Source organism: Notolepis coatsorum, assembly GCF_963971535.1.
Source record: "Notolepis coatsorum genome assembly, chromosome: 3".
NCBI classification, from domain to species: Eukaryota; Metazoa; Chordata; class Actinopteri; order Aulopiformes; family Paralepididae; genus Notolepis; species Notolepis coatsorum.
The window spans coordinates 86,490,165-86,511,526 of NC_140167.1; the positions used below are offsets into that span (position 1 = coordinate 86,490,165).

The following is a 21,362-nucleotide window of genomic DNA, read 5'->3' on the forward strand; positions in this document are numbered from 1 at the left end:
TCTCTAAAGCTAACCACTATTTGTAAAAGCCACAACCACGTTACCATATTTGTAATAATGTAAATCATTGTGTTGTTGTACATATTGTGTATATAACGTTAGTAGCTAAGTTAGCTAGCTTGCTAGCCAGCATTCCCGAAACTCCTAACATGCCCGATTTAAAATGGTTCTCTCCTCTTTGTATACCTTTGTCCTCACAAACAAAGTATTCTGCCAGGGAACTTATAGACACGACAGTAGTAGTTATAAGGTGTTTGAGCTTGTAACGTTAACGTTAGTTAGCTATCGTGGTAGCCCCTTTCGTGACTGTGATGCACTGAGTGCTATCCGAGGGGCTGCTATCGTATCAACATGCCGTGACGTGTAGCTTGCTAGCCGGCATGATGCGTGCAGTGCTTTGCCCCACAGGTCTGAGAAGAGGACCTGCACATTTTACTCGTTCCCCAAACTCTTTTACATGCCCCGATTTAAAATGGTTCACGACAGTAGACATAATGCTAACGTTAGCGGGGTAACGTTAACGTTAGCCAGAGCCATATAGCCAGCTTGGTACTATGACCCGGACGGGTATCAGGCGACAGCCTAACAGACCAATAGCGCTGCTGTACTGAACAACAGGCTGCCTAGTGGTAAATGTAGTTCTTTTTTTACGACATTAAAAACCTTATAACTACCTTGTTTCAACCAAAAATGCAGTTGTAGCTGGTCCATCAAAGTCTCTCCGACGATTAAACCCATTTGCGTCTTGTAAGGCGTCCATTTGGATCAAGGAAATAGCTTTCTGCACTCGTCAAACTCCATTGTAGTGGATGAGAGGTAGGGGAAAGTTACCTGCAGTGACGTCACGGCACTGATAGCGTCTGATAAGCTTTTTGATTGGCTCCATACATGTTATTCGTGCGTGGACATTTTTAACCCTTTCTGAGTGGAATTTCCGGCGTCAAATGGAAAAAAATAAATAATGAAATTAGATACCAATGATGTAAACTACCCATAATTGAAGAGTAGGGTTTAACCTGCAAGTGGGCCTTTAAGTGTTTGTTAATAGCTGGTTAATGATTTAATCCCTTAACATGCACACAGAAAAGCGGCCATATTTTTTTCTTGAACATGAGGACTGCATACTTTTTTTGAAAAGCGTATCTTTATACTTTATGCTTATAGCACATGCATAAGCCTGGTCTCTTTTGAAAGATAACATTCTTAAGTTACTAATGCAAAAAAGGAAAATCACTTTTAGTGCTAATCAAATAGAGTAACATAGGGCTGAACTTGAGTTGAACTTGAACTTGTGTACTCACATTTTCCTGTAGGAGTAGCAACACAATTCAAAATAATAATAATAATAATAATAATAATAATAATAATAATAATAATAATAATAATAATAATAATAATAATAATAATAATAATAATAATAATAATAATAATAATAATAATAATAATAATAATAATAATAATAATAATAATAATAATAATAATAATAATAATAATAATAATAATAATAATAATAATAATAATAATAATAATAATAATAATAATAATAATAGGTATACGCTGAAAAACACAGCGAATCCATAGCATGAAGTCTTATGTAGTACAGGTCCAAATTTGATAAAAATCCGTTCAGAAATTAGTCTTCTAGAGAAATCCTATAGTGATAAGCGACTGTGTGTGTGTGTGTGTGTATGTAATACTTACTATTTGTGTGCGTTTCTAAGTGTGTATCAAGGCCAAACCGTGATGTCACTACCATGTAAATGGCTGTGTACATGCGCAGCAGTAAGTCTGTCAACCAGTCAGTTATACAGTGACTACAGATATCAAGACCACATACACACACGCACGGACACACGCACGGACACACGCACGGACACACACACACACGCACGGACACATGCACGGACACACGCACGGACACACGCACATACGCACGCACTTGACACACAAGTAGGTCACCTGCCAAATTGATCTTCTCCTTTAATTGAATACCTAGACCAAACAAAGTGTATTTGTGTGTATGTGTGTGTGTGTGTGTGTGTGTGTGTGTGTGTGTGTGTGTGTGTGTGTGTGTGTGTGTGTGTGTGTGTGTGTGTGTGTGTGTGTGTGTGTGTGTGTGTGTGTGTGTAACTGAGTACAGCAGCACTAATGAGCCTGATGACAAACAGGGTCCAGTTTAATGTCAAGAGCCGGAGAAATAGCAATGAAGAGTGAAAGTCACGTACACAGAGGAGAGGAGAGGAGAGGAGAGAAGAGGAGAGGAGAGGAGAGGAGAGGAGAGGAGAGGAGAGGAGAGGAGAGGAGAGGAGAGGAGAGGAGAGGAGAGGAGAGGAGAGGAGAGGAGAGGAGAGGAGAGGAGAATAGAGTAGAGGTGAGGAGAGGAGAGGAGAGGAGAGGAGAGGAGAGGAGAGAAGAGGAGAGGAGAGGAGAGGAGAGGAGAGGAGAGGAGAGGAGAGGAGATTAGAGGTGAGGAAAGGAGAGGAGAGGAGAGGGGAGGAGAGCAGAGGAAATTAAGATAGAGAGGAAAGGAGAGGAGAGAATATGATAGTAGAGCAGAGGAGAGGAAGATAGAGAGGAGAGGAGATGAGAGTAGGGGAAAGGAGAGGAGAGTAGAGGAAATTAAGATAGAGAGGAGAGGAGAGGAGAGGTGAAGAGAGGAAGATAGATAGATAGATAGATAGATAGATAGATAGATAGATAGATAGATAGATAGATAGATAGATAGATAGATAGATAGATAGATAGATAGATAGATAGATAGATAGATAGATAGATAGATAGATAGATAGATAGATAGATAGATAGATAGATAGATAGATAGATAGATAGATAGATAGATAGATAGATAGATAGATAGATAGATAGATAGATAGATAGATAGATAGATAGATAGATAGATAGATAGATAGATAGATAGATAGATAGATAGATAGATAGATAGGTAGGTAGGTAGGTAGGTAGGTAGGTAGGTAGGTAGGTAGGTAGATAGATAGATAGATAGATAGATAGATAGATAGATAGATAGATAGATAGATAGATAGATAGATAGATAGATAGATAGATAGATAGATAGATAGATAGATAGATAGATAGATAGATAGATAGATAGATAGATAGATAGATAGATAGATAGATAGATAGATAGATAGATAGATAGATAGATAGATAGATAGATAGATAGATAGATAGATAGATAGATAGATAGATAGATAGATAGATAGATAGATAGATAGATAGATAGATAGATAGATAGATAGATAGATAGATAGATAGATAGATAGATAGATAGATAGATAGATAGATAGATAGATAGATAGATAGATAGATAGATAGATAGATAGATAGATAGATAGATAGATAGATAGATAGATAGATAGATAGATAGATAGATAGATAGATAGATAGATAGATAGATAGATAGATAGACTGTGAAGGTCTGTATCCCCCCTCCCGTGCTGCTTTCACACCTGCATTTGTATTAATAAAGGATCATCTTATCTTATCTTAGATCCTTCACACAGCTTTTTCAGTCAAATGCAGGTACTTTCCAATAGAATACAATAGAATAGAAATACTTTATTTATCCAGAGGGTAATTCAGTAAAGTACCTTTCAAACACTTTTCAAACCCATCTAAACATGTTCAACTCTGTCTGTCAACGCTTTTAAGTACCTTAAAAGAGCAAAGTGGATGTTATATTTCAAGAGGGAGAGTGACAGCAAAGCATTGGGTATTACGGTCCTTACCTGGGAGGCAGACTCTGGTGAGAGGAGGCTGAGTAGTGGCTGCTGGGGACCTCCTGAGAGAGAGAGAGAGAGAGAGAGAGAGAGAGAGAGAGAGAGAGAGAGAGAGAGAGAGAGAGAGAGAGAGAGAGAGAGAGAGAGAGAGAAGATGGAGAGAGAGAGTGAGACACATCAGACAATTATCAACTGTTTTACAGTAACATCAGTCATAGGTCGTTTCTGACAGCAGTCCTACAGGTAGTTTCAGATAGTGGGTGCCTATGGCACAGCACAATGTGTTAATGGAGCTCATAACATTTCTTTCTTTCTGGATAATAATGGGTAATTCAGTAATAGAAAATATCTGTGTCCATCTCTATATCAGTGTATCAGTGTATATAATATGCATGATGTGACAATACAATCAAAATCCGATTCTGAATCTGATATGCATGCACAAAATCAGAGATTTGTCAGTGGTAGTATATGTATATGTGTGTGTGTGTGTGTGTGTGTGTGTGTGTGTGTGTGTGTGTGTGTGTGTGTGTGTGTGTGTGTGTGTGTGTGTGTGTGTGTGTGTGTGTGTGTGTGTGTGTGTGTGTGTGTGTGTGTGTGTGTGTGTGTGTGTGTGTGTGTGTGTCTGAGTACATGTGTGTGTGCGTGTGTGAGTGTGTTTTTACAGTGTGTCTTAGCCCAGAGTCAAGCTAGCCACAACAGAAAACCCAAAGAGAACGTTTTAATTGCTTTGACGCAGTTGAGGCAGAGCTTTCATTTTATGAAGAAAACCAAAAACCATCTTGTTAAAAACGAAAATCCACCCTATAAAGGAATTCAGCACAATAATCAATGCTTGTGAACATTAGACAGAGACCTCTTTTAGAACCTTCTCTAGAACAAGGTTCTAACCAACAAACCAAAACAACCAAGATTACACTCTGTGATGTCATCATGATGAGACCAGCTTCCGGAGCTGCTCCGTTGACAATTAATGGAGGAAGACCAAACACTGTAGATTCTTAACCTCTTAACCCCTTAAGCCCGAGCGGTCCGGTATCGAAGCAGACGCTCCTTGGCTACAACGGTGGTCAATCATTTTCGCCATCACCGATGACTGGCCAGTTCAGGACCGCTCACAACCGGACGTGGTCACTCGTCTGAACGGCTTGTCAAATGACGCTCGCCGGATGTTTCGTCTTGTAACTCGAGAATGGAATCACGCAATAGGTTGAGTGTGGTGACGTTCGAAAGGCGGCAAATTCAACTTTCCAACAATGTATTGGTTGATCGGCAAAAATATGTGTATGGTTTTTTTTTTTTTTGTAATGTCAGATTGAAAGAAAAAAAAACTCACACTCTTTTAATTAACACACCATTTAATGAGATATTGAACTTGACCACTTAAAGGTGGAATCTGTAACGTCATCAAACAGCGACCTCTAGGCAAAAGAGCCCTGCTTGGTATTTCACTTTGTTTACATATTTTTTATTTTTTTGGTCTGATGTTACTGTGGATTTTCTGAAGTCCAACAGAAACACTACATGTAAACACAGCGCATTACCAAGCTGGGCCCTGTCTGGTGGCATCACAGAGTCTACCTTTTTGATTGATTGAAACATTTATTTACTTTAAAAAAGAACATTGATGTTTTACGCTCATTTGCATCTTAAAAAAAAACGGTTACATACTGAGGTAGGGAGGTTTGTGATCATGTTTTAAATTAAAAACGGTTACATACTGAGGTAGGGAGGTTTGTGATCATGTTTTAAATTAAAAACGGTTACATACTGAGGTAGGGAGGTTTGTGATCATGTTTTAAATTAAAAACGGTTACATACTGAGGTAGGGAGGTTTGTGATCATGTTTTAAATTAAAAACGGTTACATACTGAGGTAGGGAGGTTTGTGATTAAATCAAAACGAAAGGCAGACTTTACCAAGTTCAGACTGAACACTCAACAGTTCAGCTGACCCCAGATCAGTACCAGTGCTGTACAGCTGACCCCAGATCAGTACCAGTGCTGTACAGCTGACCCCAGATCAGTACCAGTGCTGTACAGCTGACACCAGATCAGTACCAGTGCTGTACAGCTGACCCCAGATCAGTACCAGTGCTGTACAGCTGACACCAGATCAGTACCAGTGCTGTACAGCTGACCCCAGCTCAGTACCAGTGCTGTACAGCTGACACCAGATCAGTACCAGTGCTGTACAGCTGACCCCAGATCAGTACCAGTGCTGTACGTACAACTGACCCCAGATCAGTACCAGTGCTGTACAGCTGACCCCAGATCAGTACCAGTGCTGTACGTACAACTGACCCCAGATCAGTACCAGTGCTGTACAGCTGACCCCAGATCAGTACCAGTGCTGTGTGTACAGCTGACCCCAGATCAGTACCAGTGCTGTACAGCTGACACCAAATCAGTACCAGTGCTGTACAGCTGACCCCAGATCAGTACCAGTGCTGTACAGCTGACACCAGATCAGTACCAGTGCTGTACAGCTGACACCAGATCAGTACCAGTGCTGTACAGCTGACACCAGATCAGTACATGAGTGACGACTGGGCCTTGGAGTTCCTACGCACTGGTGGTGAGTAACTGTAACCCCTGATCATAACCCTAACCATAACCCTAACCATAACCATAGCCATAACTGTAGCCCTAACTGCAGAGTCACAGAGGGGAATTGGCGTGTGACTTTTTACAGTGGCTCATGAAAATGTGTGAATGTATATAACTGTGTGAATGTGAAGCAGGGCGTTGCTGAAAAAGAGCATCCGTGTTCAGAGAACCTACCCTGGTAAATAAAGGTTACAAACAGGACCACCCTGGTAAATAAAGGTTACAAACAAAACCTACATCTGGTAAATAAAGGTTAAAAACAGAACCTACCCTGGTAAATAAAGGTTAAAAACAGAACCTATATTAAGAATATACCTTATTGTGGTACTTCACTTAGGCAGTTCTCAGTGAGGTATAGAGGGTCCAATCTTTGGAATGCAGCTGATCCTATGCTGAGGAAATCTCCATCTCTGCTTATTATTTTTAAAGCAAACTACAAAAAAATTCTCATCCAAAAGTAGTAGATAGATAACAGGTCATACATGTAGGTATGCATTTGGTTATGTGGGTAGGTAGGTTTGTAGGCAGGTGGGTGGGTTGTTATATATTATTATTAGTGCTGTCAGGCGATTAAAAAAATTAATCTAATTAATTACAGGATTTGTAATTAATTAATCTAATTAATCGCATTTTAATCGCATAACCATTTTATGCCTGATATTCTATATTCTATAATCATATTTCAAATTGCATGTGTCGTAACTAACTACTCTCCCCAGGGAGTAATAAGTAAAGTAACTAACTACTCTCCCCAGGGAGTAATAAGTAAAGTGTCAATTTGAGCATGGTGTTATTCACAGTAAAAGATAAAAAAAAATGTATTGATATTCTCATTTGGTTCATTACAATTTACTCAAAATAAAATTTTCATTCAATCAATCACCGCACAGATTGATTGATTGAATGAAAATGTTATTAACAGATTGCAGAATGGGTACAATACAGTACGGCACACAATTGTTAAGGGGATGCAGACCAGAGAAAGACTTTCGTCTTGTTTACATCAGGATCCCCCATTTTTTATTCATAATGAATTGTAAGTAAGGGTGCAACTTGCACCGTGCAATCCATTCTTTGTGGATCTAGCCCACAGTATTTCTGACACTGGGAATACATTCCCTGAGATTCATACAGGGTAGATGTCACTAGAATCAGATACCAAGAACATGCAAATGGACCATATTAAAAAAAAAAAAAAATCTGTAAATGTGTATTCTACATTCTTATGGAATGAATGAGATACAAAAAAAATATTATAAAAAAAAAAAAAAAAAAATTTGTAATTAATTTTGAGTTAATTTTCATAACGCGATAATTTGCTGTGTAATTAATTAATCTAATTAACGCGATAAACTGACAGCCCTAATTATTATGTACACAGTATATGCATATATGTACTGTGTGTATGTATATTTGTATTAACACAAATCTTTTAATGTATTCTGGTATTTTATAATATGCATATTTTTGTATTTTTGTATGTTTGATTTTATAAAACAGGGGACGTTCTTGATAAGCCTCTAGGCTTCTAACTTCTCCCTCACAATCGTTATAACTTATTATGTATTGTTTTTACTTCTGTTTAACTGTGTTAATAAACAAACAAACAAACCTACCCTGGTAAGTAAAGGTTATAAACAGAACCTACCCTGGTAAATAAAGGTTAAAAACAGAACCTACCCTGGTAAATAAAGGTTAAACACAGAACCTACCCTGGTAAATAAAGGTTATAAACAAAACCTACAGTGGTAACTAAAGGTTACAAACAGAACCTACCCTGGAAAATAAAGGTTAAAAACAGAACCTACCCTGGTAAATAAATGTTGTAAATAAAGGTTACAAACAGAACCTATACCCTGGTAAATAAAGGTTGTAAATAAAGGTTACAAGGTAAATAAAGGTTGTAAATAAAGGTTACAAACAGAACCTGGTAAATAAAGGTTACAAAAGAACCTACCCTGGTAGATAAAGGTTAAAAACAAAACATACCCTGGTAAATAAAGGTTAAAAACAGAACCTACCCTGGTAAATAAAGGTTAAAATAAATAATTAATTGTGGCATCATAGATTAGAGCTTTAACTCTGTTTGCTTTTAACAAATATTAGCTGAAACTCAAACAGCCAAGGTCACAGGAAACGGACGATTCAATTCTGATTCATGGTCCATTTCATTTTGCTTTGACATTTGTATTTAATGAGCATTATCTCAGACACTATCTCTCCCATCTGTGTGTGTGTGTGTGTGTGTGTGTGAGAGCATGTGGATGCGTGTGAGCGAGCATGTGTGTGCACTGGTTAATATACCGCGTGTGTACGTGCGTACAGGCCATGTGCTGTTTGCTTGCCTGATGACTGAGCTGTGAATGTCTTCAGGCATTTCAAACTGCTGCAGCGCCTCAAACCAGGCTCAACACCGACATCTGGTGGTCAAGTCATAGAACCGCAAACGGCAGGGAAACACGAGGAAGAGGGCATCACCATCCCTGGTTACAATACTTCCCTAACCTTAGCCACGAGTGGAGACGTTGCAAAAAACTCTTTTGGTACAGAAAACAGCTCAAGACCTCAGAGAGTTAAAAGAGGGCAGATTATAGAGAGACGTGTGTGTAGTAGTGGTGTTTATTATGTTCTGAGATGTCAGTCACACAGACTGATGGTGTCTTACTTGTTGGAGGCACACTGGACGTTGGTGAGGCTGGTGAAGTTGTTTCTGACACTACGAAGGCTGGCCAGAACCTGAGAGAGAGAGAGAGAGAGAGAGAGAGAGAGAGAGAGAGAGAGAGAGAGAGAGAGAGAGAGAGAGAGAGAGAGAGAGAGAGAGAGAGAGAGAGAGAGAGAGAGAGAGAGAGAGAGAGAGAGAGAGGTTAGTTCATTATTTGTTGTAGATCAAAGACGTACTTTTGACTGAAAAACACAAAAAAGAATGAATCAATTTATTTATAAGATAGGATTTTACATAAAAAGCTTTGTATGATATAATGAGGAGGGGGAGGAGGAGGAGGAAGAGGAGGGAGGGTCAGTAAGCCACCTGGTTAGTTTCCCTCTGAAAGGTCTCTGCTTTAATTCACGTTTTCAACTCAGAATACAATAGTTACAGACAAAAAATATGTAGGCCTACATATAATATAGTAAATAAAAATAAATAAAAACAGTGGCTGGGCTTAGTGGGCTGGACCTCTGGTTCAATCAATTCTAATGAATTGTCCAACAGGTCATTTGTGATTGTAAGGGAATACATTTACTGTATAAAATAACCCTCCCAACCGCGTCTCTACATTTCGTAGCTGCATTTCTGCAGACCCTCTCTGATTGGTTGAACTCCATTTCTGCAGACCCCTCTCTGATTGGTTGAGCGTCATGTGAGCGAAGCCCCTCTCTGATTGGTTGAGCGTCATGTGAGCGAAGCCCCTCTCTGATTGGTTTAGCTCGTCACGCGGTAAAAGGCATCTTCAGGCAACATCTATCTGTTCTGCTTGTCCTACAGCGCCCTCTAGTGTCACTGTAGAAACAAAACACCACAATCCCCAGAAACAGCGCTACAAGTATTCCAGTGGCGTGTTTGTGCGGTTTAGTCATTTGAGCTCAAAGAGACAGTTAGTTACCTGAGCAAAAGGTGTTACGATCAGGTCATCGCCGTGTCTGCTTGGACACAAACAAATACGGGAGTTATTATTGTACAATGAGCACAAACACAAAGTGCTCACCATGAGAAAAACAGACAGAGGCAGACCGACAGAGAGAGAGAGAGAGAGAGAGAGAGAGAGAGAGAGAGAGAGAGAGAGAGAGAGAGAGAGAGAGAGAGAGAGACACACACACACACAGATAAGAAAATATCCATAAAACTTGTCTCATGAAGAGAAAATAACATTGAGCATGAATAAATGACAAATGTATAGTATAGTAAATAATACTATATAATACAAACAAACCAAGCAAAAATAAACAAGTAAATAAACTAAAAAGTAATAGTTAATTAATAAATTAACACAAACACAAAAATTAAGTGTAAGAGCGCTTGTATGCTTTATTTGCGTGTAACTTTAAATATTGTAACTAGTTTGGCTTGTCAACAGGCCCCTCAGCCCATCCATCCATCCATCCATCCATCCATCCATCCATCCATCCATCCATCCATCCATCCATCCATCCATCCATCCATCCATCCATCCATCCATCCATCCATCCATCCATCCATCCATCCATCCATCCATCCATACATCCATCCATACATCCATCCATACATCCACCAATACATCTATACATCAATCTACTCACAGTTCAGAGGCGATGGAGGAGTTTCTGGACATGGACTTGGGCGAGAGGTCGAAGTCGCTGTCTGAGCGGTAGAGGAAGGACTCCCGCCGCTGGCTGTGTCCGGTGGGGAAGGGGGTGTGGAGGACCAGGCCGGAGCCCGGCGAGGCCCCAGGGTGCAGGGGGCTGCAGCTCGCAGAGGGCCCGTTCTCCACATCGAAGCTGTCCGGACCAAACAGAGAGAGGCTTTAGGGTTACAGTCTTCACTTGTTGTTTTATTTGATTTTCCACAAGGGCTGCATTGTCGCTGCATTTTGGCTACACACACACACACACACACACACACACACACACACACACACACACACACACACACACACACACACACACACACACACACACACACACACACACACACACACACACACTGATTCCTCAACACACACACACACACACACACACACACACACACACACACACACACACACACACACACACACACACACTCACACACACACACACACACACACACACACACACACACACACACACACACACACACACACACACACACACACTGATTCCTCAACACACACACACACACACACACACACACACACACACACACACACACACACACACACACACACACACACACACACACACACACACACACACTGATTCCTCAACACACACACACACACACACACAAATTGATCAACACACAGATGCACACCATACTATGACATCTCCCAAATCATTTTAGTTGTAGATATTTATTGAATTTGCCTCCCTGGAAGGATAAATGCTGAAATAGACGCACATGGGCAAATGGCGCCATCTGGTGGAAAATAAAACTGCAAATTGAAAGGGATTTGACGACCGAGGCATGAGAAAAATATAAAAGATAAAACTGCAAGGGCAGTATTAAAGACTAACAAAGTACCAACAACAGCAACACAGACAAATTTATCCACAAAGAAAAAAATAATGTTTGTATAAAAGACGCACACAACTATGTATATGCTCAATTTCATAAGAACTATGTACAGTATACGCTCTATTTCATTAAATACTCTAAATTGCATACAACTATGTATACTCTATATTTCATACAACTATGTATACTCTATATTTCATACAACTATGTATACTCTATATTTCATACAACTATGTATATACTCTCTATTTCATACAACTATGTATACTCTATATTTCATACAACTATGTATACTCTCTATTTCATACAACCATGTATACTCACACATTCACTCACACATTCACACACCGACAGTGGAAGGTGACCATGCAATGTGCCAACCCGCTCATCGGTATGGGGTTAAGACTCTGTTAGGGGTTAAGTGTCTTGCTCAAGGACACTTCCGACACACTGCAGAGAGGAGACGGAATCGAGGCCGGGGGTCTGAACCAATAACCCAACAGTTCACTTGTTCCACGGTGGGCTAGCTAGCCGGCGGTCTGAACCAATAACCCAACAGTTCACTTGTTCCACGGTGGGCTAGCTAGCCGGCGGTCTGAACCAATAACTCAACAGTTCACTTGTTCCACGGTGGGCTAGCTACTAGCCGGGGGTCTGAACCAATAACCCAACAGTTCACTTGTTCCACGGTGGGCTAGCTACTAGCCGGGGGTCTGAACCAATAACCCAACAGTTCACTTGTTCCACGGTGGGCTAGCTACTAGCCGGGGGTCTGAACCAATAACCCAACAGTTCACTTGTTCCACGGTGGGCTAGCTACTAGCCGGGGGTCTGAACCAATAACCCAACAGTTACTAAGTGCGAAGGCTAGAACAGATGACGGGCAAAGAAAGAAAGTAACTCTCACTGAGGCGTCTGGCCCTCTTCCATGGAACGTACCCTCATGGTCCCGGGCTTATTTCACTAGCGTCAGCTGGGCACGTCATGCTGGTTTGTTGCCTAAACAGATGCTGTCTCTGATGAGTCAGCCTTGTGGACAGGTGGCCGTGGTGGGACAACCCTGGTCCAGGTGTCACACAACGAGACACAAGGCCGCAGGCTCCAGCGGAGGCCTTGTTTAATGACACAACACTCCACTCATAGAGGCAGGAAACCTTCCAGTCAACAACCTCCTCCCACCCTACAGGCAAGATGATCGAGGAGCACGTTCAGCCATAGACTCATCCCCCTCCATGAGGAGCTAGCTGAGATGAGGAGCACGTTCAGCCTATATAGACTCATCCTCCTCTACGAGGAGCTAGCTGAGATGAGGAGCAGGTTCAGCCACAGACTCATCCCCCTCCATGAGGAGCTAGCCAACATTGTACAGACTCTATTATTATTATTATTATTATTATTATTATTATTATTATTATTATTATTATTATTATTATTATTATTATTATTATTATTATTATTATTATTATTCCATTATTATTATTATTATTCCATTATTATTATTATTATTCCATTATTACTATTATGTTCATACTTTATTATTATAAAAAAAAAAAAAAAAAAAATTATCTTTTTCCTCCTTTTTCCGTCCCCCCCCCCCCCCCCAATGTTAGTCGTTATGCCAATTCCCAATCCCCTTCCTGGTCATTGCGCACTCTACCCCTACCGTCGGTCTGGGAGGGTGGAGGCTATCACATGCTTCCTCCGACACATGTGTACCCAGCCCACCACTTCTTTTCACCTGGCAGCGCGGACTCTCACTGGGAGAGTGTAACGTCACCAGGGGCGGACCTAGCCCATTTGGCGCCCTAGGCGAGATTCACCACTGCGCCGCCAACCCCCCCCCCCCCCCCCCCCACCCCCCCCCCCCATTTTGTTATGGCTTTTTTCTTCATAGTTCTCTAACGTTAGTCTTTCTTTCCTCAACGTTCAATTCTATAAACACTTGACCGATACCCATCAATGCACAGCGCTCTAGCATGTTCTGACTGTGAACACCTAAAGCTGAGGCTCAGACCGACCGACCGTTTTAGATTTTTGGCTCATTTTCCCTTAAGTTAGAATTTTTTTTATGTAAAAATAATGGTTGCAGATATAGAGGGGGCGCCAAAACTGCACAGAATTTTTTTTTTTTTTTTTTTTGCGCCCCCCTCTGGGTGGCGCTCTAGGCGACCGCCTATATCGCCTGTAGGAAGGTCCGCCCCTGAACGTCACAGTCACACTACCTCCCTCCAGATCCTTCCCTCGCTGAGCAGGCGCCCCGACCGAACTGTAGGAGTCGCTGTCCACAACGACCCAGACCCACCCACCGGCTTCCCTCCCGCTGACTCTGCCAATCGAGCCAGTATGCTGGATTCGATACCGGTGTCTCTTGCGTTGGTGACGAGCGCCTTGTTCGCTGCGCCACCCAGCCGCCCTATTATTACTATTTTTATTATTATATATTTTCCTGCCTGTACCTTCCTCCCCCATGCTGCTATGACACTGGCATGTCCCCCTTGGGGGAAATTGATCTCCAGGAAGGATTATTCATTTTTATGACGCATCCCTATTGAAATGAAGATCTTCTGGGACCAGCGAGTGAAATACTAGACTTGAGGATGTGTGATGAAAGGGTTAATGCGTCAGGGTTTAGTGACACACATCTGTGGGCGTACAGAATGTGTACGTGGTTTTGTGTGGGTGTGTGTTTGGATGCACGCTCTTATGTGGTTGGATGTGCATGTAATATATATGTATATATGTATATATGTGTGTGTGTGTGTGTGTGTGTGTGTGTGTGTGTGTATGTGTGTGTGTGTGTGTGCGTGCATGCCCATGTGCATAATGTGACGGAAATAATGTCGGACCACACACACACACACACACAACCACACACACACAACCACACACACACACACACACACACACACACACGCACAACCACACGCACGCGCACACACACACACACACACACACACACACACACACACACACACACACACACACACACACACACACACACACACACACACACACACACACACACACACACATAAAAAAAATGTAACAATATCGTGAAATACAAACAAAGAAGACTGTTTGTTTTTCTGACATTTTCCTGGTTTTAAACATCAATAGCCAGAGTCCTGAAAACCCCTGGTCTCCAGTCCATCAGCTGCCACACAGAGACAGTATGTTTTCACTATTATGTTCTGAAAAAGCAAACAGGAAGTGAACCCCATGACCCTTGGCTGACCTTTACTAGGACTTCCTGTTCCCATGGTGAGGCTAAATCATGTGGACTGGCTGGCTGGCTGGCTGGCTGACTGACTGACTGACTGACTGACTGACTGACTGACTGACTGACTGACTGACTGACTGACTGACTGACTGACTGACTGACTGACTGACTGACTGACTGACTGACTGCTGGATACATGTATTGATTTATTGATCAGTATTAGGGCCTAGGTTGATAGAGACAGGCTATTTGCAAGTTGTTTTCAGCTGTGTCTCCAGGCTACAGCGATTAGTCCAAACCGACCGACCGACCGACCGACCGACCGACCGACCAACCGACCGACCGACCGACCGACCGACCGACTGACTGACTGGCTGACTGACTGACTGACTGACTGCTGGATACATGTATTGATTTATAGATCAGTATTAGGGCCTAGGTTGATAGAGACAGGCTATTTGCAAGTTGTTTTCAGCTGTGTCTCCAGGCTACAGCGATTAGTCCAAACATTATCTTGGTTTCTGAGAAGTGACCTGGAGGCCCAGCTCGGATGACAATGGGGCTGTTTTCTGATCCCAGAGAGAGAATAGTCACAGAGGATGTGTGGCCCGAGACGGCTGTATCTAATGACTCGGTGGGTCCGGACCGGCGGGACCACTCAGCTTCCTGTCCAACACGTCTCCCGTTTGGCCTATAAAGATGATCCTTTTCTGTGATGCAGTGAAAGCTAAAACGAATCGTTCTTAAAGGTAAAAGGGAGGCCTTTTGATTCTATTTGGGAACCTTTTATTCTCTTTGTGGAAAATGAAGACATTACAAGAGGCAGAGGGAGCGGCTGGATACAAACATTATTATTTAATACTTTTTAATTCGAGTCTTTTTTAGTATACATTTTACTATAAGTAATGTTTTGTTAGTATGTTTTAAGTGAATGTATTTGATTAATGTTATGTTATAAATAATCTATAAAAACAATGAATGAATGAATGCTACAGATATCATTTTCTTTGGTTTTCATCATATTATTTGAAATGATTGATAAAGTCACTTTGATCAATGAGGCTCCAGGCTGTAAGACACCTGTTTCCTTTCATCCATTCATCATTAATTGAGTAATTAATTAATTCATGTTATGCATTCATTCATTTCAGTCATTCATTCATTTATTCACACACACACACACACACACACACACACACACACACACACACACACACACACACACACACACACACACACACACACACACACACACACACACACACACACACACACACACACACACACACACACACACACACACAGGGACAGACAGATAGGGACAGACAGATAGAGGGACAGACACAGACACACACACACACACACACACACACACACACACACACACACACACACACACACACACACACACACACACACACACACACACACACAGGGACAGACACACACAGGGACAGACAGATAGAGGGACAGACACAGACACACACACACACACACACACACACACACACACACACACACACACACACACACACACACACACACACACACACACACACACACACACACACACACACACACACACACACACACACACACACACACACACACACAGGGACAGACACAGACACAGGGACAGACAGATAGAGGACAGACACAGACACACACACACACACACACTACACCGCAGAGGTGAGAGGCAGGAACATGGCAGCCTGGCTGTAATGAGTCTGAATACATCACAACCAGGCGGTCTCATGAAAGCACATCCATCTCTCCAGGCTCAGGAGGAGACAGAGACCAGCTGAGGCCACGCCCTGCATGAGAGCAGACATGGCCTTCACACAGACTCATATGGGCCCTGGAACTCAGTTTAAGTGCTTGATCATCAACCATTCCACCATACTCTGTAATTGTTTTGATTGTTTGTACACAATGTTATTATTATTGCACTTATTGTATGTTGTATTTTTTATCATGTATTTATTATGTTTGTATGCTTGACGTCATGGTAAATGGGGGCGTGCCCTCAGTGATCTATCGAGTTGAAATGAAGATTGAATGAATGATTATTATCAGAAGGTACGAGGGGACATTGCTGTGTCCATACATAGGAATGGATTATGGACATACAGTAATATTGTGGGTAATGTTTTCAGCGAGTGTAAAACATCTGTATAAACAGGAGTGTAAAACATCTGTATTAACAGGAGTGTAAAACGTCTGTATAAACAGGTCGACTTTCTGTTGCAGAGGATTCTCAATGCATCTCTTCCACATATGGATTTCATGATGGGGGGAGACATTCAGCTAGTGGTTCACACTAGTGGACCATCTGTTAACTCTTAGGGGCCTTGTAGGGAAGTAAAGCGTTGTATTCTCTCTCAAATGGTCCTTAAAGGAACACGCCAACATTATGGGAAACAATGCCGTCTTCTCCAGAGTCAGACGAGAAGATAGATACCAGTTTCCTCTCTGTGCGTTCAGTAGAAAGCTATCCGGCTGCAAGCTAGCCTAGCTTAGCACAAATGAATGGAAGGGGATACGGACCACTAGCCTAGCTTGATAGACTACCCATGTGCAGAAAGACCCTCCCTCTGGCTCTAGGTATAGACTACCCATGTGCAGAAAGACCTTCCTTCTGGTCGTAGGTATAGACTAACCATGTGCAGAAAGGCTCTCTATCTATCTATCTATCTATCTATCTATCTATCTATCTATCTATCTATCTATCTATCTATCTATCTATCTATCTATCTATCTATCTATCTATCTATCTATCTATCTATCTATCTATCTATCTATCTATCTATCTATCTATCTATCTATCTATCTATCTATCTATCTATCTATCTATCTATCTATCTATCTATCTATCTATCTATCTATCTATCTATCTATCTATCTATCTATCTATCTATCTATCTATCTATCTATCTATCTATCTATCTATCTATCTATCTATCTATCTATCTATCTATCTATCTATCTATCTATCTATCTATCTATTATCTATCTATCTATCTATCTATCTATCTATCTATCTATCTATCTATCTATCTATCTATCTATCTATCTATCTATCTATCTATCTATCTATCTATCTATCTATCTATCTATCTATCTATCTATCTATCTATCTATCTATCTATCTATCTATCTATCTATCTATCTATCTATCTATCTATCTATCTATCTATCTATCTATCTATCTATCTATCTATCTATCTATCTATCTATCTATCTATCTATCTATCTATCTATCTATCTATCTATCTATCTATCTATCTATCTATCTATCTATCTATCTATCTATATCTATCTATCTATCTATCTATCTATCTATCTATCTATCTATCTATCTATCTATCTATCTATCTATCTATCTATCTATCTATCTATCTATCTATCTATCTATCTATCTATCTATCTATCTATCTATCTATCTATCTATCTATCTATCTATCTATCTATCTATCTATCTATCTATCTATCTATCTATCTATCTATCTATCTATCTATCTATCTATCTATCTATCTATCTATCTATCTATCTATCTATCTATCTATCTATCTATCTATCTATCTATCTATCTATCTATCTATCTATCTATCTATCTATCTATCTATCTATCTATCTATCATCTATCTATCTATCTATCTATCTATCTATCTATCTATCTATCTACCCGATCAGCCATCACCACACATCACCTAAGAACCTAACGCACCCTGGTCAGCCATCACCACACATAACCTAAGAACGACACATAACCTAAGAACTAGGGATGCTCGATATTTTTACCGATACCGATATACCAATATTGTCCAACTCTTAATTTCCGATACAGATATCAACCGATATCAACCGATACCGATATATGCAGGGTTCCCCCCCCCCCAAACAATTTAATAATTTCAGGTAATTAACATTACATATCTCTTGTTGTGGAATTAACACAACATTATGCATACTTTTGACAATAAATAAAATCAGAATTTGTTCTTACTTGCTTGCCTGGGTAAATAAAGGTTATAGAAATGTAAAAAAAATTAAAAATAAAAAAAATTTGAAAACCGATACCGATATTTTCCGATATCACATTTTAATGCCGATATCGGCCGATAATATCGGTAGGGCGATAATATCGGACATCCCTACTAAGAACCACACATAACCTAAGAACCACACATACCGTAACCTACGAACCACACATAACCTAAGAACCACACATACCGTAACCTACGAACCACACATAACCTAAGAACCACACATAACCTAAGAACTAGGGATGCTCGATATTGGCTTTTTTACCGATACCGATATTCCGATATTGTCCAACTCTTAATTTCCGATACCGATATCAACCGATATCAACCGATACCGATATATGCAGGGTTTCCCCGTCCAAAAAACTGAATAATTTCAGGTAACTAATAATTTCACTGGATATATATATAACAAATATATTTTTTTTTGTTTTTTTTTAAACCGATACCGATATTTTTCGATATCACATTTTACTGCCGATATCGGCCGATAATATCGGTCTGCCGATAATATCGGACATCCCTACTAAGAACCACACATAACCTATGAACCACACATAACCTAAGAACCACACATAACCTAAGAACCACACATAACCTAAGAACCACACATAACCTAAGAACCACACATAACCTAAGAACCACACATAACCTAAGAACCACACATTACCTATGAACCAGTGGGGAACACGGTACTGCTATAGAAATACTAATGTTGGATAAATACAGGGTGTAGAGGACCTCTGGATCCTGATCCACATGATGAAGCATCTGGGTATCAGGGTTGGATGAAGCCAGATGGTATCAGGGTTGGATGAAGCCAGAGGGTATCAGGGTTGGATGAAGCCAGAGGGTATCAGGGTTGGATGAAGCCACAGGGTATCAGGGTTGGATGAAGCCACAGGGTATCAGGGTTGGATGAAGCCACAGGGTATCAGGGTTTGATGAAGCCACAGGGTATAATAATAATAATGGATTGGATTTATATAGCGCTCTTCTCTGACTGACTGTTGCTCTGACTCAGAGCGCTTCACAGAGTCCATTATTCGTTCATTATTATTATTATTATTCATTACCACACATAACCTAAGAACCACACATAACCTAAGAACCACACATTACCTATGAACCAGTGGGGAACACGGTACTGCTATAGAAATACTAATGTTGGATAAATACAGGGTATAGAGGACCTCTGGATCCTGATCCACAGGGTATCAGGGTTGGATGAAGCCACAGGGTATCAGGGTTGGATGAAGCCACAGGGTATCAGGGTTGGATGAAGCCACAGGGTATCAGGGTTTGATGAAGCCACAGGGTATCAGGGTTGGATGAAGCCAGAGGGTATCAGGGTTGGATGAAGCCACAGGGTATCAGGGTTGGATGAAGCCACAGGGTATCAGGGTTGGATGAAGCCACAGGGTATCAGGGTTGGATGAAGCCACAGGGTATCAGGGTCGGGGTATCAAGAGAGGAAGTCCCTCCACTGCCACCACTGACGTCTGCTTCAACGCTCCACGTTTTCCACCTGCTCCAGTCTCCCAGGCGTGACGGCCCAGATACCCAGATACAGCCAATCAGAGCAGCGCTAAGGGCTGCACAGTCAAGTACAGGAAGTAGGCTGCTGACATGTGCAGGGCAGGTGGACCTTCTGTCAGTTCAACAACGTTAATGTTAATATCAGGGCAACATTATTTTCTGTTAATTTAGCTATCAACCAATGTTTCTATAATGGATCTCCTCTTTATTTATTTGATTGTATGTATGTATGTATGTATGTATGTATGTATGTATGTATGTATGTATGTATGTATGTATGTATGTATGTATGTATGTATGTATGTATGTATGTATGTATGTATGTATGTATGTATGTATGTGATGTATGTATGTATGTATGTATGTATGTATGTATGTATGTATGTATGTATGTATGTATGTATGTATGTATGTATAGTATGTATAGTATGTATGTATGTATGTATGTATGTATGTATGTATGTATGTATGTATGTATGTATGTATGTATGTATGTATGTATGTATGTATGTATGTATGTATGTATGTATGTATGTATGTATGTATGTATGTATGTATGTATGTATGTATGTATGTATGTATGTATGTATGTATATTATTTCCTATATGTCTATATAGTGCATTTCATTATTTGTAATTTGATAGGGAGGGATAAGGGGTGAGTATAATGGGTTAATATTTGTTTGTATTCAATGTACATTTGTTTGTACATGTGTGTTTGTTTATATAATTGTAGAACTCCTTAAATAAACGTGTACCAAAAAAAAGTAGGTTTATATTATTTAAAACGTGAACTTAAAGGAAAACTCCAACATTTTGGGAAATTAGCTTATTTGCCATCTACCCTGGAGTTAGAAAAGAAGATACATACCTTTTTATTCTCTGTGCATGCAGTAGGAGTAGGAAGACGTGCACCGTTAGCCTAGCTTAGCGTCAGTCACTGGAAGTAGGTTCCTCCATTAGCCTAGTTCCGAACGTCTTCCTACTCCTACTGCATGCACAGAGAAGAAAAAGGT

The 21,362-nt window shown here is 40.6% G+C and overlaps 1 protein-coding gene across 1 annotated transcript in view; it reads right to left on the bottom strand.

Annotated features, from left to right (window-relative positions):
- Positions 1-21,362, bottom strand: part of pde4ba (phosphodiesterase 4B, cAMP-specific a) — a 186,483-nt gene that overhangs the window by 137,298 nt on the left and 27,823 nt on the right. Inside the window, 4 exon segments of the mRNA XM_084311283.1 lie at positions 3,747-3,799; positions 9,012-9,082; positions 9,949-9,985; positions 10,622-10,819. Of these exon segments, the coding sequence (XP_084167409.1) occupies positions 3,747-3,799; positions 9,012-9,082; positions 9,949-9,985; positions 10,622-10,819 (359 nt within the window).